We start from the raw sequence: 23,700 nt of genomic DNA, 5'->3' as shown, positions 1-23,700 counted from the left end.
AGCTGCTGTATTAATTTAGTTGTCAGTGGATATTCCAGCCCTCTGGGCGTCTCTGCTTTATTTCCATTCATTATATCGTTTTCTTTACCCTTTGGAACTCAAAACAGGTGTTCATGCTAGATAGCCTGATGGGGAAACTTTTTTGTGGGCCTTAGGCATCCTATGTGTCTTCACCTATACAGATTTTCTTTGAATTGTTTCTAATTACTTAGAAAATTGCCTGGAATTAAAATAATGAACACCATGTTTTCAGTAAATTTCAGAGCCAATAACAGTGCCCCAGCAAATGTATAGATTTTGAAAAGAACGACCATACGCAGAGGGATATGTTCAAACAGGAAAATGTTTGCCTTCATCATGAGGTCTTGGGCAGTTTTAGTGGTGCTATCAGGGCAGGACTTTGGGGCAAATATGCCAGGCAGAATGAACAGGAGGCTCCCCAAACTCAGCAGGGCCAGCTCACTTACATTTTAAAATAAGTGAAGAAATATAGTAGAACATTAAGTTCAAAGACTAAATTATCTAATTGCACAACTGGTGAGTTTCCCTGGAACATCTGGATGAACATCGATTGCTGGCTGAAATGGCTCTTCTACTGAACAATGATTTTTTAAATATTCTTCTGGTGTGCCTTTCCTAGCCTACTTTGTTAGGGGGAAAGATCAGTGTGTTAAATCTACATGATCCCCCCCCCCCCCAGCATTCTTTAATTCTCTCTTTAATTCTAATTGATGATGGTGATGGTGATATTTGATATTTGAACATACACATCCCAGATGTGTTAGAATGGTAAGGCTTATCAGATTGAGCTAAGAGATAACTATGATAGGGAAGGCATGTCAGAAAACACAGTAAGTGTAGGTGTGTGAGATAATTTGTGTGAATTGTGTGCAGCCCACGCCTTTATTTTTTAAAAGTGCCTGCGTGAAAATAATACAATAGCCCAAAGACCATAAGTCAATTATCTGTATCAAATTCTCCTTTCAATTGTTCCCTGAAAACTCATTTATATCCTGGATGCAGTGTAGTCATACATGAGAGCAACTCATGTCAAAATGTGCTAGTTTCCACTTGCTTTTGAATAAGGGTACAAATGAATAGTTGCCATAGTTACTGTTAGTTGATACTATGCCGATCACATTGGGATTCTATGAAGATCATACTGTGTGCATGCACACAAAAGCTTATACCCAGAAAAAAATTAGCTGGTCTCTAAGGCGCTACTGGACATTTTATTATTATTATTATTATTATCATTTATTTCGACTGTGTCAGACCAACACAGCTACCTACCTGAATCTAGTGTAGCAATGTTTGGGTCATTTGATCAAGTGGATAAAAGTTGCATTCAAAACTACTGATTTCTCTACACTAGAGTTGCCAGAGTGATCGGCTAACACTATTCACTTTCTTGTTTGTAATAGTCCATTCTGCTTTTTTCTTTTCTTTTCAAGTTAATGGGCATGCTCTGAGTGAGCTTGAGCAGCCAAAACCTGTTGATAACATTTAGATTTGAATCTGACTTCCCTGAAGCACGCGAGTGAGATTTAGGAAATGCTAACACTTACAAATGGGGGGGGGGGGGCGAGGATGGAAATAAACAGTGGTCTTAAAATATGAACCAACTCGAATCCTGCAGTCATTATCTGATGCCCTTCTTCGTGTGCCTCCTCTGCAAGAGGTCCAGAGGGTTACAACACAAGCAAAGGCCTTTCCTGCAGTGGCTCCATTTGTGGAACGCTCTCCCCAAGAAGACTCACCTGGCACCTGTTAAATATATTTAGGAGCCAGACAAAAGCATTTCTCTTCTCCCAGACCTTAGGCTAATTAAACCATCTCTGGTTGTTTAAACTGGGGGGAGAATTGGTTTTTGTTTGTTATTCTGTTATGTATTTTTGTGTTTTTATATTGTAAACAATCCTGTGATCCTTGGATAAAGGGTAGTATTTTAATAACAACAACAACAGTAACAACAATAATAATACAAGATTTAATGGTGGAAGGGGGAGCCAAAATCACAGTCTTTATTTGAAATGTAGAAAGACCTATGTGTATGTGAAGCAGCTATTAATACTTCAGTTGCAAACACAGCAGTGCTGTATAAGTGTTGCTTTGAGATGAGGAGAAATTCGTTTCCGTCTGCATTTAAAGACAAACCCACCACAATATGTGAACCTGAAGCACCCGAACTCGAAAGTTGCACTTCTCCTAATTTTGCAATGCAGTTCCCCAGCCCACTAATGTTTAACAAAAATGCATATGCTGGGGTAAAGTGTGCACAAAAATGCACATGTTAGCAAAACAACATATAAAAATACAGTGTATTGGGCAAAATTGCATGTCATCATCATCATCATCATCATCATCTTTTATTTATATCCCACCCTCCTCGGCCAAAGTCGGGCTCAGGACGGCTAACATCAGGTATATAACATTGGTATAAAATCAAACAATAATTAAATTACCTCCTAAAAACAGGTCAAAATCAAATTAAAGTCTAATTAGATGGCTTTCCACAGGGTTAGGGTTAGGAACAGTAAATGCTCATCAGACCCAACTGTTTACGCTGATCTTATATGGGCCTGTGAGAATGCTGGGAGGCCTCTTTCATACTAGTTCTTATACAAATAGGGAAGGGGAGTCAGGTTGAGCCCTGACCAAAGGCCTGGTGGAAAAGCTCCATCTTGCAGGCCCTGCGGAAAGATGTCAAATCCTGCAGGGCCCCGATCTCTTGTGGCAGAGCGTTCCATCAGGCTGGGTGTATATCAGGAATGTATGCATGTATGTATGTATGTATGTATGTACAGTGGTACCTCGGGTTACATACGCTTCAGGTTACATATGCTTCAGGTTACACACTCTGCTAACCCAGAAATAGTGCTTCAGGTTAAGAACTGTGCTTCAGGATAAGAACAGAAATCGTGCTTCGGTGGCACAGTGGCAGCAGGGGGCCCCATTAGCTAAAGTGGTGCTTCAGGTTAAGAACAGTTTGAGGTTAAGTACAGACCTACGGAACGAATTAAGTACTTAACCCAAGGTACCACTGTATATCACACTAAAATGCTGATGAATTTTCATAAGTACTTAAAAAACCCCACAAACTGATGTGGAAAATGAACTTAGGATTTGGGGGGAGGGGGAGAGAGAGAAACTGAGAGAAATCAGAATTGACACATTTGGTCATCCCTAGCACTGCTAGTTTTCTCTCTGACAGGTGGAGGCTCTGTGAGCTGCTTGAAAAACAAAGCGTCAACAGATGCAGTTGATCACATCATAGAGATGTGGTGGGGAAGAAGCTGGATCAGCTGCATTTCTGCTCTGAGCTGTTTTGATGTTAAAGGGATAGAGGCTCTTGCAGGAGAAAAAGGTGGCAATCCTAACGAACGAGTATGCTAAAATTTACTGCGCTTTGTGAATACAAGGCTGTGGGACTCCAGCATGCATGTCAGTTTACAGGTGACCAATGTAATGCCTCCCAGATATTGCTGTACTACAAATAAGTAGTTTTTAATATTATGTTTTAATTGTCATGACCCACTCTGGGACCTCAGGGTGAAAGGCTAACAACAACAACTCCCAGCTTCCCTGACCATTGGCCATGTAGGTTGATTGATGGGTGTCGGAGGACGACATTTTCAGATAGGGCCGGCCCACACGAGGCAAGGTGAGGCAATCACCTCAGGCAGCAGGATCCACATGGGCAGATCCTGATGTAGATCATTTTTGCCCCCTTGTTCCTGATGTAGATCTTCACTCACCCCTTCTTCCCTGATAGGGAGCGGATGCCATTTTGTGATTTGCCTCAGGTGTCAAAATGTCTTGGGCTGGCCCTATCTGCAGAGCATCACATTGATGACTACCCCAGTGGTAGGCTTTTCACAAGAACACTCGAGAGGGTTTTTTAAAGGTTCCATAAGATATTCTTCATTACTAAAAGTGGAACCATAAAAATGCCATAAAATATTTGTTTGATCTAGGTACATAAGCATGTGTGCTCTGAGACAATTCAAATCACTCATCATTGCAAGTAAGCGGCTGGGCTGCTACTGTGTCCAGTGTTGCATGAACTAAGGCATTAAAAAGAAATCTCATCCAAAGATTGCAGAATGAAAACATCTGCCAATTTGCATTTCTTCTTGTTTTTAAGCAGCTGAAATATGTTAAAGTGATAAATGAGCTACAGAGAGAAAATGAGCTAGCAGTACAAAAACTGTATTTATTGAATTTTGGCACCAGCAATAATATTACAGTTGTACATAAAGGCATTTTGGACTGAGGGTATAATGCGATAGAAGCTAATTCAAAAGCTTTACTGAAATTAGTAGGGATCATGTATTTCAAATAAGAACGGACAGTTCAGTCTATTTCTGGTCTGTGACACTTTCATATGTGTTCATTTGTAAGTCCATCTCATTTATGCATTCATCTGTGGTTTTATTTGTATTTTTTAAAAAACCTGCATTCATTTTAAATGTGTTTTGAATGCATTTTTCACAAAATATGCATTTCTAAACATATATTATCTCAAAATATGATTTTCTAAGAATTAAATTTCAAGATACTCATTTTAAAATGCACCATGTCTTTTTTGGGAGTTGAGAGCTGCATTGCAATATTCAGAGGCACACAAAAAATATGAGGAGTAACTACGTGTTTATTTGCACATTACTCTGTGAGATGCAGTTCAGATGAGTTCACAAGAATAAAATACCTCAAATATATTTAATGTTGTTTTGTTGTTGTTGTTTTCATTTCTATACCACTTTCTATTTTTAAGAAAAAATTCAAAGAGGTTTACAACACATTGAAACATCAAATAAGCACATACACCAAGTATTGGCAAAACCTATTGGTGTTTCGCAACCTCCTGACTAGTTGCAGGACCTTAGCCAGACCTAGCAGAGTACACGCAGAAACCACGGAAGCAATTGGCGACTTGGCTGCAGACAGGATAGACGAAGCAGGAACCAGGAACTTGTAGTTAGGTGTTTATTATATACAGTGGACTATTTACAGGAACAGAACACAGATCTTTAGCTAGCTCTCTCTCACACGACTCACAACTCCTACACTGACACAGAACAACTCTGAACCTCTGAACTCCTGAACTAACACATTCCAGTTAGTAGGCCATTAATTATTACTCCCTTGAAAGAGCTTGACCAATCAGGGAGCTGTCTTCATGTCTCTGTTATCACCAGGCAGACTTATTCCTTCAGATTGCCTTCTGGCTCTCTGCCAAACCTTAACTGACTCTGTGTGAGTAGCTGCATGTACACAGTTTCCCAACACCAAGCTTAGTTTTAACCAATCAAATAATTGTGGTAAATATATTCCAGCACAATCCTAGCCATGTCTACTCAGAAATAAGGCGCTACTGAATTTAATAGGGATGCTCCCAAACAAGTGGCGTTAGTACATATTTACCTGAGAGTAAATCCTACTGGACTCAGTGGAGATAACTTCTGAGAAGTAGGAGACATTGTTTAGATTAAATATACAGCAACAGCAATCAGCATTCTCTTGTGAAGACGATACGTGGATATGGGAAAGCTGCACATTTACGGGTAGAATAACGCTGAAAATATATCAATTATAATGTATTTGTATCACAACTTTGCATCCAAGGAGCTCAGAACACTATTGTGAGATCATTCCATTTTATCTTCACGCCTTGCCTGCGGATGGATTAGGCTCAGAGATAAACACATTCTCAATGAATTTTATGACTAAATTGGGATTTTATTGCTCTTAATAAATATAGTTTGCTGGTTAGCTTTTCCAGCACTTGTCCTAAGCTCTGTAGTTAGTAGATGAAGTGAGAAATTCCGGACACAAACTTAATTTAAATTAAAGACATGTAAATGGTGATGCCCTTGAAGGCTTGCCCTGTCTCACAGCATATAAACTTGTCCTGTTCCTAATTAAGGGTTCCAGTGAACTTTGCCAAGCTTGGGTTTGGAAACTTCAATTCTCTAGCAGGCACTTTCTAACACACTGCTTGTTGTTGGAGAAATAACAACGGCTTGCTGCAGTTGTTATTTCAAGGACCATCATACATTGGTGGTTCACTGCATTTGGTCTCCTGGGTCACCAATTGGCCAGGTTGTATCTCAGCTAGTGCTTTATGAATGAATGCACTCAGACACAGGGCATCTCTCCAATGTCACAGATTAGCTTCAGAGTTCAGTACCATGGCTTTTAGTAAGGAATGGCATGGACAGCAATGTGGTGGCAATGCACTTAATTCTGAGCTTCCAATTTGAAATTACTCGTGGCACCCGCCTCTTTCCCTGCCACACATCCTGCTGCTTCTGCGCAAACATACTGTGAAGCACCCATGCAAACGACTTCACATGGGCCTGTTCTTCTAACCTACAATCAGGTCTATGAATGTCTATACAATACTGGTTACAGGTAGGTAGCCGTGTTGGTCTGCTGTAGTCGAAACAAAATTTAAAAAATCCTTCCAGTAGCACCTTAGAGACCAACTAAGTTTGTCATTGGTATGAGCTTTTGTGTCCATGTATCTGAAGAAGTGTGCATGCACACAAAAGCTCATACCAACAACAAACTTAGTTGGTCTCTAAGGTGCTACTGTATACAATACTGGCGTGTGATGATTCGGGGGGGGGGGAGCTATTTGTGTACTCTTGGGAGGCGGAGAAACACCCTCATTTTGATAGTATAGCAAGCACCTGGAAATTCTTATACTGAGCTATTTTGGATGAAAAAGGAAAGGAAATCAGTCCTGAGTGCTCACTGGAAGGACAGATCGTGAAGCTGAGGCTCCAATACTTTGGCCACCTCATGAGAAGAGAAGACTCCCTGGAAAAGACCCTGATGTTGGGAAAGATGGAGGGCACAAGGAGAAGGGGACGACAGAGGACGAGATGGTTGGATAGTGTTCTTGAAGCTACCAGCATGAGTTTGACCAAACTGTGAGAGGCAGTGGAAGACAGAAGTGCCTGGCGAGCTCTGGTCCCTGGGGTCACGAAAAGTCGGACATGACTAAACGACTAAACAACAACAAATTTTGGATGAATATCTCACCAATAAAACAAACTGAAGACTCTGAACTGCATAGATAACTAGACAGAACTGAAATTCTGACAGTTCGAGAAAACAATGAGTCTTGCTATTTGGGGAGAAAAGGCAGCAGGTGAGTTTGATCATTTCCATGCCTGGCTTAAACTGTGGAGAAGCCAACACAGTCTTGCAAAAAGAAAAACATGGTTAATGGCATTGTTTAAATGTGAGAAAGTAATTTGCAAGCCTTTGTTATCTTTCAAGTCACTGGAACTTAAATGAGAACAGACATATTCAGCAGTCTTAAGACAGTTTACATTGAAATGGCTCTCTGTGATTTATACTTTTTAATTAAAGGCACTTAAGGTTTACTGTAAATTATGTGAGCTGGTTTTGTTTCTGAATAATGCATCTTTGTTTCAATCACAATGAAACAATGTAGCTACACATTTATTAAGACCCTCTGCCACAGAACACATCTTGGGTTCCTTGCATACCAAAGAATGGAGGCAAGGGAGTAATTCACAAAAATAATACATTCATCAAATTAAATGATTTCCTACCCTGCATAACAAAAAATGCTGCTCTTCTAAGAATTCATCCATGCTTAAAAATAAAAATAATAGCAACCTGCTTAGGTTTCCCTAGGTAATCACTAATCTGTTGCCTATGTTCTCTTTTTGGTCCATTTATGCCTCAACTCTGTGCTGTTAGAGGTTCAGGGATGCTTTATAATTTGCAAGTTAGATGGAATTGATATAGATATTTGAATAGTCTACCAATTGATCCAAGGGTGGTGCTTTGGGGGCACCTTACAACTCTGCAATCCTATGATTCTATTGTAATTCTGCTTCCAACATCAATGGAGCATAATTAGACCCACAATGTAAATTGTGTACATTCAATTAATGTGCATGGTTTTTGTCCCAAAAAAGTAAATAGCACTGCAAGGAAGTCCTTGGGAAGTGGGATGAAGAGATGGTTTTTGTTCAGACTGTGGGAGGAAGAGAGATTTATTTTCCTGCTTTGCACCACCCTTGGTTCAGGCTTCCCCATGAGTCCTATTCACATAACAAAAGAGTGCATTAAATGCATTAACGCAATTCATGTCACATCTTCTTTGACCCTTAATCTCTTACCTGTAGACAGGCAATTTCTCTGTAGAGCTCCTAACATGAATGGCCATATGGCATCTGCATTTGTCCACCTTTTATCTGTAAATATTTAATCTTCAGCATCACTTGCTGTGAAATGAGACTGTCATTATTTTGGCCATTGCCCAGTGAGAGCTTCTAAATCTGTGTCATGTTTTTCCTTATAAAGGTTTAATACCTACACTTAGTTTACTATAACTGGTTTATCAAGCAGTTTGACTTGAGTGTAGAAGCACTTACTTTATTTTAATGGGTATCCATTTAATTACAAATACTAATCTGAACATTTATCGTTCAACCTTAATATGCTGATGGGTACTTTGCTTTAAGTAAATTCCTTCAAGTACACATTGATGGGTCTTCTGTGCTCTAAGTAGATTGTAAATTATTTTAAAATATTGACTATATTAATGATGCACTCCGGAGGATAGTAGTCTCCGACAGACTCTACACTGCATTGATTAGCTAGCTATACTGTCAATAGATAGATAGCTATACTGTCAATAGATATTCCAGATGGCACACAGTAAAGCAGATATTTTCTGCAAATTATACAAAAGTAGCTGAAAGTTCCTGGCATCTCTTGGGAATTCTGAGAAACAACAAAAAGCCTGAGATTTATAAATTGATAATAAAATATGTTCACTTGTGTGCACACATGAGCTGACCATGGAAAATCCGAATAGAATCCAACCCAGAATTTGGGCTTTTAAATTAACACTGTCTCCTTTCTCCTGCCCCTGATCACAAAACAGTATGTTCTCTGTGGGGAACATAATATATTAACATTAATATTAATATTAATTTATTATTTATACGCCAGCCATATGGCTGGGTTTCCCTAGGCACTCTGGGCGGCCTCCAACAAAATATAAAAAATACATTGAAACATCAGTCATTAAAAACTTCCCTAAACATGATGGTGGAGCAGACCCCTGCAGGATTACTCACTTGGCACATGGCTCAATTTCTGTATCAGCTGTCACTATTACAAAGGGGGCCAAAACCAATGGTGAGATATATCTTTGGAGATGTCCACATCAGCACAGTTTGGAACTGCTACATCCAATTGGGCAGTGATATCTTCAGAGGCATCCAGATTGGCACAGTTTGAAACTGTGTGATCCACCAGCTGAATTCAAAACAGGGTCTGATGGCATTCAATCATAGGCCGAAATCCCCTCCTCGAACCTACCTAACTGGGCAACAATATTTCCAGAGGCATCTGAAGTGGTGGAGTTCAGAATGTTTCGGTCCACCATCTTGATTCAAAATAGCATGCAGTATCCAAAAAACTGCCTCCTCCCTCTTGGGAACCACCGTATCAGGTTTGGTGATGGTATCTCATGAGGCTCTGGAATGCACAGAGAACAGATGAATAGACAGGCACACCACCTTCCAAAATATATGGTAGATCTGCTGAGCGTATGAAAGGGGCATCAACAGCCAAATGCTTACTACTTCAAAAAGAAGACATGCAGTTGGCTGTAAATGTTTGCTTATTGTAGTCTGTCAAAATATTAACAACCTCAACACCTCTTATTTTCCATTGATTGCGTTAGAAATGGGGGGGGGGGTTGTTTTTGTTTTTAGCTTGTTTGCTTTTTGCTTCAGAACATTATTTCTTGCAATACTGGTTACTATGACAACATGGCGCATTTTTTGTTTCGTGTGATTTTCCTCCTTGTTTTCACCAGATCTATTCATACTAGTTTCAAAGAGGGTTTTATGTGGCAAATCCCTTGATGAAGTCATATCAGTGTGTTGTACTGAGTACTTCTTTGGCTTCCATTAAGTCCTTAGTTCCCATTCTGGGCTAACTGTTTAGATCAGTTATTTTCACTATGCCTAAATGATTTAATTTCAAACCTGTTTCAACTGAATGAACTCTTTTAGAGGGTTGTGATCTGTCAGCCTTTGCCATTTAACCCATTGTCTCAGAAACAGAACTGTGATGATACCATAAGCTCTGGACTGCCCATGACAGGACAATTGGTGCATCATTAAAATAATAGAACTGAATCAAGGACATGCACTCAATGCAATCTTATGTCTTGATGTGCAAATAGCGCTAATTAGATTACAACTTCCTGTCTGATAATAAAGCTTAATGCTTAGGATTATGATTGGATCCAATGGGCTGCTGTTCTTCCTGAATATTGGCAAAGAGGACTGGCCTTCTTGCACAAGAGGAGTCTAGCCTCATCCTCTGTGTAGTTACACTGTTGTGGGGCCAGAACATATGTGCTACAGAACCTTGTGTATAATGAACTGAACCATGTTAAGTCTCATTAAAAGAAACAGCAGTACCAGCTGTAGGTGTAGTTGAAGGATACATGACAGTACTGCAGATTTAAGGCTTTAGAATGGTAGCTGGAGCAGAACTAAGCAGCTGTGTTCTGCTTTGGGTTCCATTAAAACAACAGGGGCAAACTATTCTTTTTGTAACACTACAATTAAAGCATCCTTTTCAGGAGGAAGATGCATAACAGATGTATTTCTGCTGGGTTTGAATTGACGTAAGTCAGAATGCCTTGCTTCAAGGATGGAGCTTTGCAAGAACAGCTTCTAAAAACAGGTGAACAAATTGACTAGTTGTCTGGGGGAGAAACGACAGCAAATATGATCTAATGATGCAAGACATCTCAAAGGTTTCCCAAATATTTGAAAATAGGTCATATAAACTGAAAATAACTAAAACAGCAACACACAGTTATTGGTACAAGTTGCCAGAATGTGGATACACATTCAAACATGTATCCCATTGAAAGCAATGCTGTGTGGGTAGATAGAATCCAGAACCCCTCTTCATGCACTGCTTTTGAAGTCTTACCATGCAATTTAGAAGCCATCAACTGATTGCCCACTTATGTCTGTGTATCTCCTTAAGTACCTACAATAATGTAATTAAATAATAATAATAATAATAATAATAATAATAATAATAATAATAAATTTTATTTATATCCCGGCCTCCCCAGCCGAAGCCGGGCTCAGGGCGGCTAACAACAATAAAACAGTACAAAAGTACAGCATAAACAACAGTCTAAAATCATTCGTTATAAAATTAATTAATTCAAGCCACTGGCAACCATTGGGCCAGAGCTCCGCGAAGATTGCCGAGGGAGGGAGTCAGGCTGTGCCCTGGCCAAAGGCCTGGTGGAACAGCTCTGTCTTGCAGGCCCTGCGGAAAGATGTCAAGTCCCGCAGGGCCCTGGTCTCTTGTGACAGAGTGTTCCACCAGATCGGAGCCACAGCCGAAAAAGCCCTGGCTCTAGTTGAGGCCAGCCTAACTTCTCTGGGGCCTGGGACCTTCAAGATGTTTTTATTCGAAGACCGTAAGTTTCTCTGTGGGGCATACCACATTTAATGTAATTAAATACAATTAAATACAAAAATGTAATTAAATAATAATAATCCTCAGCTCATTTGCAGTCAGACTCATCTCACCTTGTTTTGATCCAGTTCAGGATTATACCATTATACCATTCACATCTCCAGAGTTTGAATGCTTTTTGGTTACTCAGTGCAACTTTCTGGCTTCTTGTGAATATTGAAGCATCCATATAATTAAGGTAAAGGTAAAGGGACCCCTGACATTAGGTCCAGTCATGGCCGACTCTGGGGTTGCGGCACTCATCTCGCTTTATTGGCCGAGGGAGCCGGCGTACAGCTTCCGGGTAATGTGGCCAGCATGACAAAGCCGCTTATGGCGAACCAGAGCAGCGCACGGAAACACCGTTTATCTTCCCGCCGGAGCAGTACCTATTTATCTACTTGCACTTTGACGTCCTTTCAAATGCTAGGTTGGCAGGAGCTGGGACCGAGCAACGGGCGCTCACCCCGTCGCGGGGATTCGAACCGCCGACCTTTTGAACGACAAGTCCTAGGCTCTGTGGTTTAACCCACAATGCCACCCGTGTCCCTATCCCTCTAATTTAGATAAGGCACCTACCTATACCATCACATTGTGAAATGCAATGTGCAATAATAAATATACTGCAGTAGAACATTTGGAAATATTGTAATCTGATGACTGCTACTTCAAACTGCTCTTGCAGGCAGCCAAGGTTAAAGAAAATTATTATGGTGAACATCTATAGTTGTTACTTATGGTTCAGGCATCGTTTTGTGTGATAGTATTTTACCAGTTCCACGGGTAACAGGCTCACACAGTTCTTTGAGAATTTACTTCTATTGTTAGCCCAGTCTGAGTTTGCTTAAGGATTGTAAATAATGTGCATCTATAAGAAAGCTAATAATGAGAGAGTCTCAGGGTAACATTCAACCATGACTCAGTCATGAAATATTTTAAAGAAGCAAACACATAAATGTAAAATGACCAGCATATAACCATGTGTGTATGCAAACAAAGATCCTGAATATCCAGTTAATGTCCTTAACATTATTCCACCAGCAGAGATATCGGGTCATGGAAGAGGAAGAAGGTAGGAAATGTTTGGAGATTCCTCTGGCAGTGCCTGCCCTGCCCCCAAATCTATTCTGGTTGCACAAGGCCACCAATTTGATACCACCCATTGACTCTAAATGCAGAAATATAATGATGAATGCCTTAATTTGGCTCTCTAAGGATTTTGAAATCGCATTTTGTTTTTACAGTGGTACCTTGGGATGCGAACAGGATCCGTTCCGGAGCCCCATTCGCATCCTGCGTGTGCGCGGGTTGCGTTTCGCCACTTCTGCGCATGCACGTGACGTCATTTTGAGCGGCAAAACCCGGAAGTAACGTGCTCCGTTACTTCCGGGTTGCCGCGGAGCGCAACTTGAACGTGCTCAACCGGAAGCACATTCAACTCAAGGTATGACTGTATTTATATTTGAGGTTTGTGTCTCCTGGATAGATACTTGACACAAGTCATTTTAATGGATCAACACCAAACATAATTTCTGTACCAACCTTAAGAAAAAGAAACATATGAGACATTTGTTCCATTTATTCTATTTTCACTTCACCAACAACTACCAATGCATGTTCTGGAGGCTTAACTACAAAACCAGATAGGAAACTTTGGCAAGGGTAGGTGTCCCAGATGTGCCTGTTTGCCTATTTGCTCAGATCTTAGCATTACTGTGCATTGTTCCTCATTCGAAGGCACAGAGTCATGGCCTAATTGAGAGTGGTTCTCAGCCAGGAAACCTACCTGTGAAGTGAGTAGTTAGTCTTGCACAATTTATAACACCTTGTAAAACTGACCATCTGAGTACTGTGATTTGTTGTTTCTGAGCTTTGGCCCCATTCAAAGCACAGGCCAGCTTGTTAACTAGAACCCACAATGTTAGTTAACATGTTCTCAACATGTTACCATCCCATCCCTCTCCAGATTCATAACCTTGGAAACTTATTTCAGTATTCACTTACCTCCCTGGCAGTAATCCCCAATGTACTCAGGGGGATTTGTATAGGAATGTATAGGAGTGTGGCGATTCACAGCTTTGAATCTTTGATTTCTGCTCCACAAATGAAAAGGAATAATACTTGCTGCTTCTTTAGAGCGGGTTGAATATTGTGTATGCTATTCTGAATTCTGAGGCAGGTGCTCTGCCTTCAAGGAGAATCCATCAGTGCTGGAGGGGCAAGTAGAAAAAAGCAAACAAATTATAAAGTTGAAATTTGTTAGGAGAAGCTCAGTTCTGAAAAGCCAAAGATCAGTTAAGCATATAAGTGGATTCTGATGTTATCTCAGCAGAACCATTTCAAATCAGCGTGTCAAAAAGCACCTGATTGTCAACAAGCAATAGTGAATCAAAGGGGGGATCTGATGTACATCAACACATGAAAGGCAAAGATGACATGAAATGATGTTGTGTTTCCTTCTGTGCTTCAGCTTTCGGTGATAGACGTGAAGCCATTTTAACGTGATACCCCAAATGACCCTGGAGTTTACACAGTATTGAAAACAGTCTCATCCTTAATTTCATTTAGCTAATACAACCGTTGGTGGCCATGCTCTGAACTGTTTCCAAAGACCTGGACAGAATGTGTCAGTTTCTGTCAGGATTTTGTTTGCCAGTGATATGGCTTAAGGTCCTGCTGTGAGGGGGATACAAAAGTAAACTGAGGCTGGAGTCTCATCCTTTCTCCCCACCCCCAAATGTATGAGAGCTCTGAGCAAAATATGATACTGTTAGGGCTATGAGACAAGCACTCGAGGCTACAGGCTCAGCTGTGTGTGGGGGGGGGGGCTTACAGACTTATACAAGTCTCTTTAGTAATAGTTTTATTTCCAACATACCAGCTCATTCTGCCAGTAGCACTGAATTGCCACCAGTCACTGTCATCTCAAAGGGATGCCCAGCTCTGATAACCTTGGGAAAGTAAATGTAGCATTTCTGCTAAGAGGCAGGCCCTAAAATTCTTAACTGCCTCTTCTGGCCTACTTGCCGTTGAAAAACGGATCACTCTCCAAATTTCAGATGTCAAATCTTCCTCTAACAATGGCAGCTAGCTTATTTTGTGACATGGTGAAATTGAAAAGCTCCTTGCACATTCCCAGAAACCAATATCAACAATTCCAAAGTTTGAACTGCCTTCATCTAATGCGGAGAAATGGTAATAGTTGCTAAGCAACCTGCAACTCTTCCTTCCTTCATGCCATTTCAGTTCATTTCAGCTTTTCAGGCTGTGTCTAGAGCTGCTTAATTTGATCCTATTTGCAGTGACAATTTAGGCCTATACACCTTAGATGCCAATTCTCAAGGTGCATATAAAGAGCTCTGCCACATTTGGGGGTTGTACCTTGTGAAATCGGAATAAAATAAAAATAATGTGATTTCACCCCTTTGAAGTCTGTCAGGGAATGTTAATACACTTGTTTTAAACCAATTTGTCCCTGTCCTGCAATGCTTCTGAATGGCAGTTATATCGCTATTAATAATACATGCTTGTAGCTGCTATGCATCGCGTAGTAGCACAGGCAACGTTTTCAGACTTGCCACACAGAGCCAAACCTTGACCTTATCCTCGGATCCATATATTTTTCCATGTTCCTGTCCCACATGGATATAAACACAATGCAAGTTAAATAAATATAGGGTGACTGTATAATACATAGGAATTCTCCTCCAGGTGTGTCTTTTTTTAAAAAAACAACAAAAACCCAAGGCCATATTTCATAATATTTCAGAAGCAAGCTCTTTTATTCATTCCATAGGCACTTTTAATGTGATCGTTTGGCTGTAGCCATGAGTTTAGGGAGAGGTGGGACTGGCAGCAGAATTGCAAATACAGCTAGACAAACTGTATTTGAAATTAAGCCGTTTATGCAACAAATGCAGTCACTAAAACAAGTGCAATCCTTGTATCAAATACAGTCAAATAAATCAAGTGAAAATAAGTGCTTGTCAGTCATCCTAGCAACCTATGCTTTCATCGGCTGTAAAATTGGAGGCTGTGGTGAACAGCAGTGTCTGGCGCATTCCCTATGTCTACAGAACTAAAATGAGCTGGAAAAAGAAGAAAATGTGAATATTCAAAGAAGGAACCTTGAATATTTCAGATGGCCAACTACCCCAAGGTCTCCCTAGCTATGGTGGGTAAATTAGGAATTAATGTTAAAAATAATAATAATGGCACTTGGTTCCAATCACTTGTTATGCTCAACTCCATGATCCCTGGCCAGAAGTTTACATCCTAAGAAGCAGCTTTTCAAACCACTCCCACCAGACAAATGCATGAGCTCCTATCTGTCCTACAGTACTGAAAACAATCCTGTGGTCTCCTGTGCTAAGGGAAGCATTTTGGTTTTCTGTGCAAGTGGTCATTATTAAGATATATTGACTCTTTAATAGCACTTTTTAGCTAGACTGCATGGCAGAATCCCTCTAAAAATTATCCATCATCCGATGCTTCATTTGCATTCTTCTGTAGAACACTGTCCTCGTGGGCACTTGGTTATGCTGTAGCGTGGATTTGTTAATCTTCAGTGCCTCATATAAGTTCTTTATAAAGCATCATTATTAAACAAGCTTCTATTCTGGTGGTCATTTAACTGGAAAAACAAAATGTTTATCATCTTGTTGCTGTGTGCACTTGGTATGCCCGAAGTTCCTTAGAGGAGCTTGAAAGCATCTGGATTTAATATGCACTTTAAAACAATCTGATTAGAGGAGTCCTACGACTGCCACGGCAAAATGAATAAATACTACAACATTAAGATGCCTTGATGTTGTAAATTACCTGGCTCTCTCTGTATAGGAGCTGTAGAACAGGCAAATAAACAAATGCACCAGAAATCAAATTACCCCAAAGTTAACTACAAATCTCACAGACCATTTTCTTCTTGTTCCAAAGCAGGGCCTCCTGTTTCTCCATTTACCACAGTTCAAGACAAGCTGTAAATGAATCTTTTTAAAGCCATGTCAACTGCCATGTGAAGTATTACATCTTGCAGTACAAATTAGGTTTTCTTTGAAGCATGGGAGGCTTTCCGCGTAGAGAAATAAAAGCAGCTTCCCCCCCAATGTTGGTGTTGCTTTGGTTCAGACCCTGCCTTTGTATTAGAAGAAGTCATGAAGTATTAAACGCTACAACTGGATTCTGATTTGATAATGTTGCGCTGCCATTGGAAAATAGCATCAAATACACCCTCTAACAGTGATCACAAAACAAAAATAAATCCGGTTAAGAAGGAATACAACGTTGATATCATTTTCAAAGATGATTGGGTTATATCGCAGCATTTGTTATTTGTTATCTTTTAACAGTCTGTCTAAAAGCAAAATCCAGCAGACATCCTTCCACAAGTCTTCAAAAGCATGGGAAAACTAAGTTGATAGGGAGAGAGTGGGAAGCAGTCGGAAAGGAAAACTTTTTTGTCTGCTTTTTTTCCCAAGCTGAAGGCATGTTGGTGGAAGTCTGAAGATTACTGTACTTTTCTGTATATAAGACTGGTTTTTTGTTTTTTTTTTTGTTTTACTTTAAAATAAGGTCAAAAATCTGGGGGCATCTTATACACGGATAGTGCATATGCCCATTTTCTAATTTCAGGGTCTCCAAAAGTAGGGGGCGTCCTATACATGGGGGCATCTTATACATGGAAAAATACGGTAAAACCTTTTTATGTTGTTAGTTATTGAGACAGATGGGGGAACATGCTGGAAAACTGCATTTTTTTCTATAAGAGTTACCTGCGCCTCCCCCTCCCCCCGGAATTATTATAGGCTGCTGCCAAACAGAGTCTGCTTCTCACCCTGGTCTCTCTCTAGCTGCTTGGGGAGTCTGCACTCTATTGCCTAGGGCATTCGTACCTACGGGACCGCCTCTCCTGGTATGTCCCACGGAGGACCATACAGTCTTCAAACAAAAACATCTTGGAGGTCCCAGGCCATAGAGAGGTTAGGCTGGCCTCAACCAGAGCCAGGGCTTTTTCGGCTGTGGCCCCGATCTGGTGGAACGCTCTGTCACAAGAGACTAGGGCCCTGTGGGACTTGACATCTTTCCGCAGGGCTTGCAAGACAGAGCTGTTCCATCAGGCCTTTGGGCAGGGCACAGTCTGACCCCCTCCTTTGGCAATCCTCATAGAACTCTAGCTCAATGGTTGCCATTAATTTGATTCTAAATAATTTTAGAATGAATTGATTTTAGAATGCTGTGTTACTTTTATTGTTGTTAGCCGCTCTGAGCCCGGCTTCAGCTGGGGAGGGTGGGATATAAATAAAATGTTATTATTATTATTATTCAGCACAGCTCGGGGGGGGGGGGCATTGAGGGGAAATAAAGACACAATGAAGCTGTGGATTTATATCCCCCAAAAGCAAGAGGCTGTATGTTTCTGAATACCAGCTGTAGAAAACCACAGTGGGGGGAGAGGGCTATTACACTCAGGTGCTTCTTGCTGGCTTCCCATGAACATTTGGTTTGCCATTGTGAGAACAGGATGCTTAGGACAAAGTGGGCCACTGGGCTCATCCAGCATGACCAATCTTACGTTAAATAAAAACAAGTTTGTTGTTGTTGTTATTTAATTGTTTAGTCGTGTCCGACTCTTCATGACCCCATGGACCAGAGCACGCCAGGCACTCCTGTCTTCCACTGCTTCCCTCAGTTTGGTCAAACTCATGTTCATAGCTTCGAGAACACTATCCAGCCATCTCGTCCTCTGTCGTCCCCTTCTCCTTGTGCCCTCCATCTTTCCCAACATCAGGGACTTTTCCAGGGAGTCTTCTCTTCTCATGAGGTGGCCAAAGTATTGGAGCCTCAGCTTCACGATCTGTCCTTACAGTGAGCACTCAGGGCTGATTTCCTTCAGAATGGATAGGTTTGATTTTCTTGCAGTCCATGGGACGCTCAACAGTCTCCTCCAAGAACCATAATTCAAAAGCATAAATTCTTCGGCAATCAGCCTTCTTTATGGTCCAGCTCTCACTTCCATACATCATTACTGGGAAAACCATAGCTTTAATTATACGGACCTTTGTTGGCAAGGTGATGTCTCTGTTTTTTAGGATGCTGTCTAGGTTTGCCATTGCTTTTCTCCCAAGAAGCAGGCGTCTTTTAATTTCGTGACTGCTGTCACCATCTGCAGTGATCATGGAGCCCAAGAAAGTAAAATCTCTCACTGCCTCCATTTCTTCCCCTTCTATTTGCCAGGAGGTGATGGGACCAGTGGCCATGATCTTCGTTTTTAAAAACAAGTTTAGCTTTTAGTCAATGTTTGTAAAGCAGCAACTTAAACAATTTTGTTTTATTTTTGATCAGGAATACTCAAACAACACCAAAAAAATGCATCTAGTTAAAGCTTGTGTGGTCTGTTTCCCAACCTAAACATTAAAACAGTTTCCATTCCTCAGATTCTAGGCACTGCAGCGCCTTCCACCCTGCCCACCCTCACCCACCCCATTTTAGCTTTTCACTCTTTGTCCAATGGTGTTCCAAGCCCAACACTAATTAATTATTTTGGCTAGTTTTAGTTCATGTACTTTGTATTTCCACTTCTCCTCCCAGTCTCTTGGCCAATCAGAAGGGCAGTGGAATTTTGTGTGAGAATTAAGTTCTCTTTCCTGTAATTTCTTTGATTCCTTCCCCGCTTTTGTGTTAATGTGTCACTTCCCCCTTAAGTTTCAGTTTCTTGGGCTGAGCTTTTAACCCTCCTGTGAAGAAAAGCCTCTAACTAAAAGCTATCCTTTTTCAACAAAGAATACAACACAAAAGACCGAAAAGCTTCATTCCTTTACACTTTATTAGGACCAACCAAAATGTCACAAAATAATGAGCAAGCTTTCACATTCTCCAGAACAGCCATAATGTCTGCATCGAGACATGAGGTGGTGTTCAGTGCTATTCCTACTCAGAGTAGATCCATTGAAGTAAATTGGCTTGACTAGCTGAGGCTTGTTAATTTCAGTGTGTCTTGTAAGACTTTCAATGAGTAGGATTTCGATGAATACAACCCAGGTAGGGATAAGGATAATCTCTCTTAGATGCCACAAGTTTCAGGTTACATCTAGAATTCTGGGACAAAGAAGCAATGGCCAACCCAGATTTTCAAAAACATGAAGTTACCGAAATCTGCTTGAAACACGTGTTTCTTGTTAGGCACAGAGTTTTTATATTGGCAAAGCTGAATATTGATTTTAGGAAGAGTTTTATTTAAAAAAAGGCCATCAGAAGTGGCTTGCCCAGTGGGGCAGTGGCAACTCTAGATTCCCAGTGTACGTATTGTTCCTTCTTACCAGGAGGGGATGATGCAGCAGGGAAGTCAGTGCAGTGTGGACACACCAGCGAGAGCACCGGATTGACCAGTGTGCCTCCACTGTGCCACCCCCTGCGTTGACTCAACCCTTCTCTCAGTAAGTGGTAGCATTGCTGCCAGGAAAGAAACATTGTGGCTGTGTGCCATCAGGTGAGCTGCTTCTGAAGTCAGCTGAAACCAAATCAGCTGGAGTGAATGGGATCCTCAAATGGTAAATTCCCTAAAGAGCACCCTGCAGAGACAAAGGAAGGCTCCGCTTTTGAGACCGAGTCTAGATGCAAATCTGATGGCTACAACATCAGGCCAATTTGTCACATTTTAAAAATGTGTCCCCTGCTTTACACATCCTGGAGAACTCAAAATCTTGCCCACTATTTTGTGCCAACTGCTTGCCCAACTGTGGATTTTATTTCTGCAGGCGGCAAAATTAGCAGTCTGCCACACACCTAGCATTCAACAATGCCTATTTGATAGACTGCAACAGGCTTGGTCAGGCTCAAGTTCTGAACGAGTTGGACGTTTGCTCCATTGTGAATTCATTAATGATTGCAAAGCTTTCTTAGAACTGTGAACTGAAAGCTATATAAAATGTCAGAAGGCGTGTACTTTGTAAACCAAGAAAATCTTTAATAAAAATATTTTTTTAAAAAAAAGTCATCTGCTGCTATTAATTACATCTTTATTTTATTCTGAAAACACTTTTATAACCTAACTTTTTTGTGGCCCTTTTTCACTTAAACATTTTAGGGTTATTGTTCTTCAGTACCATCACTACACAATCCCTGTGTGCTGCAGAACTGAGAATTCTGATACGAAGCCTTTCATTTCATATCAATAACTGTTGGAAAGATCCAAAACCCAAAGTCAGTTTGCAATCTGTTCTGGCCATTTTTGTGTGTATATATGAGGGCATCTAATGCTATTGCCATTATTACTGCCTGGAACTTGTTTACCAGGTTCTCTTCTCTGATTAGATTGATGGCATTTTGCAGCAGCAGATGCTTAGAAAGTTACAGCTGATTCCCCCCCCCCCCGCCCCCGCTCCCCAATAACAACAGGCACAATCCACCGGCAGCTGGTCCTCCACAAACACTGTGAATGAATTAAACTTATGCCAGGGCACAAGCATAGCCACCATTTATTTCAGTGGGGTTGTTAAGGAGAAGTTCCTAGTGGATCAAATTACTCCCTGCTCTTTCTGAACGGTGCAGCTGTAAGCATACTTACAGGTTAACACATGTAATGTTAATAATAAACACAAGCGTGCTATTCACCCTTCATATATTTATATACAACCAATTGCCATTTAGCAATTTGCCACTGATGACAATAATTGAGGCTGTTACTTTGAGATGAAAATTGATTTTGTCTGATGTGAATGGTGGCTACGCAAACAGAAGTATTTCAGGTTTAGCTGTAAAATCAAATTACCGGCAAGCGTCCAAATAGCCCCACAGTTACTTCTGTGTCAGTAGGGGCTCTGGGGCCTCCCCAAGCCTTTAGAAGCAGATCTGAGGAGGGTGGGAGGGCACAGTGGGAAGGAGACGTCATTCCACTTGTGAAATGACTTGGTTGGATTCAATCTCACGTGGTATCAAGCATTCTGCCAGCGCAAGAACTTCAACTTGCCGGAGAGAATGACCCGGCCTCTCCCTTCCCCACATGCTGGTTTTTTGGGATCTCCTGACATACATACCCCGGGCGGAGGGCATGGGGGAAGAAGAGGAGGCAAAGCCCCATTGCGCAAGTCCTTGTGCAGGGCTTCTGCTGATGGGACTTGTTAGGCAAAATCCACCTTATGTGTGTGCACATTGTGCAGCCACATGTAAACTGGTGTGCAAGATTTGGTTTGCAATGGATATATGGAGATACACACACACACACACACACACACACACACACACCAACAGGGAAAATATGGTACGACTTGCAAGCTGTTTACATGCAAGAAATGACTTACATCGGTATGCCTAGGAAGATGGACTAGTAATAATGTTTATGGGCTGGTAATTTTTATGTACCTGCATGCATGCCTGTGCCTCTCTGCTTCTCTCTTCTCTCACCGTAGAACGCCAACTCCCAAATGTTGGTATCTACCAACAGACCATAGCAGAAGATTCAGCAGGTCCTTGTATTGCTGATTGGTCTTCTCTTGCCCTTTTCTTCCACAGGCCCTGCTGCAAAAAAGAAGTATGTCAGTTATAACAATCTGGTTATCTAGTCAGCTGCATCAGACGGAGCCATGGGAGGATGGAGATTTTCATCCATTCAGTCACCTAACCTCGTGTAGGCCTGTTCCTGAAACCGCAGCGTATGCACTGCTGGAGACGTTGAAAGGCCAGGCAGTTACTATGGAGGATCCAAGTATTCTGAACAGCTGCTCTATGAAAATATCCTTAACTTATTCTTGGCTTAATAAGTCACTGGCACTGCCACTGGGCTGTGATGTTGGACCTTTTCTTCATTGTATGGGAGGTATGACCTATGAGCTCCGACCATCTTCTCCCGGGTGAACTGCAATTGGCCATGGTGACTTTTAAGGGGCTATTTTTGTCTTTCTATGTACTTCCAAACTGCAAGTTTTTGAACTTTCTGTACAGTTTGTGAGGGATTTTTGCATATTGCCATTCATGTCGTTTCAGAGGTTCACCATTGGTTTTGAATGCACAGTTATCATGCAAGCCCTGCTCTTTCTAACTTTAGCACACTAAAACAAAAATGACAAAACCCCTGAGATTTAAAAGAATTTATGTACATGACTTGTATGATTATTACTGTACCACTGCAATTCATATATGTTATTTTTTTAATTAAAACAAAAGGGAGAAAAAAGATACTTAAGACCAAAAACTGTGCTGACCAAGCAAGCCCCTCACTCTGTCCCCGCCCCTTTCTTCCACCTCCACCTCCATTCTCTGCCTTTCATAATTCTGATGGCAACAGAGAAAGCAGAACGGATTGCTGAATTTTGATAGAGGTCGTCTTGATATTTGGAATGCATGCCAGTAATGTATTTTACAGTACATGTTAATAATTTATGTTGGATATTTGTATTTGTGTTTCTATTTTGTTCTTTTCATTACGGTATATAACTATTTTGCAATAATTTCAATAATTCTTATGGTATTTGAAAGAAAGAAAACGGCTTTTACATGTCTTGAAAAGATTTTTTTTTCTTTGTTAATGCCCCACTATTGACTGACCAGTGTGATTTAAACAAAAAAAAGACTTTTAAGGGAAAAAAGCATGTATGTTTTATACTGTTTGTAATAAGTAATTTCGTTAATCTTGCTGCTTATGTGCCAATTTAGTGAGAACAATCTTTGCCGCAGAACTCCCCTCTTTCCATACTCTCAAACCTGTGATATTGTCTAAGAATGTATCAATAAAACATTTTGGTTAACTTTTCTTTATTTACTGTAAAAATGCTATTTTCTAGTTGGGACCCCACTTCTCTTTCAAGGTTATATCAAGGTGGCTAGTCTTTGCTGAGATAGAGACGAGACAGGCAAGAAGTCGCAAGAAAAAGCACGTTCCCTGTGTTTGTGTGACAGAGGAATGGATTCCAGAATTGGCTGCTTGCTGAACAGAAGACTATTCTTGGCCAAGGTGAAGTGCACAGATTGGGTCTATTTGTGACTGGAATATAAATTGTATATACACAGCAAATGTAAAGGTAGGTTGGAAAACAGGCAACCACTTTAGGGTATGGTCACTCTAAATATTCCAAATGAACACAGGGCTCGCTGTACAGTAGCTTATAAAGATAGGAAGTATTAATTATTGCCCATAACTAATGAGATTGC

General features: G+C 40.9%; 1 protein-coding gene and 1 long non-coding RNA gene across 5 annotated transcripts in view; one reads left to right on the top strand and one right to left on the bottom strand.

The window, feature by feature from the left end:
* GRM7 (glutamate metabotropic receptor 7) overlaps positions 1-23,307 on the top strand; it is a 418,392-nt gene extending 395,085 nt beyond the window's left edge. For all 3 annotated transcript variants that reach the window (XM_080995649.1, XM_080995648.1, XM_080995647.1), the window contains one exon: positions 22,066-23,307. Coding sequence is in view for 1 of the 3 variants with exons in the window: in XM_080995648.1 (XP_080851774.1) it covers positions 22,066-22,115 (50 nt within the window). In the remaining 2 variants the exon portion in view is untranslated. The remainder of the gene's footprint in view (positions 1-22,065) is intronic.
* Positions 8,675-22,070, bottom strand: LOC308471683. Of its 2 annotated transcripts, none has more exons than XR_013983075.1 (3): positions 13,564-21,469; positions 11,017-11,076; positions 8,675-9,537 (listed from the first exon to the last, which is right to left on the bottom strand). It is a non-coding gene; the product is annotated as an uncharacterized lncRNA (long non-coding RNA). The 2 variants fall into 2 exon arrangements; XR_013983074.1 differs by adding an exon at positions 21,916-22,070 and having other exon boundaries at positions 8,692-11,076; positions 13,564-20,732.
* Positions 23,308-23,700: the final 393 nt, after the last annotated feature.

Source organism: Podarcis pityusensis (assembly GCF_964106645.2).
Source record: "Podarcis pityusensis genome assembly, chromosome: 2".
In the NCBI taxonomy this organism is placed as follows: domain Eukaryota; kingdom Metazoa; phylum Chordata; class Lepidosauria; order Squamata; family Lacertidae; genus Podarcis; species Podarcis pityusensis.
This window is presented reverse-complemented; position numbering and strand designations above follow the sequence as displayed.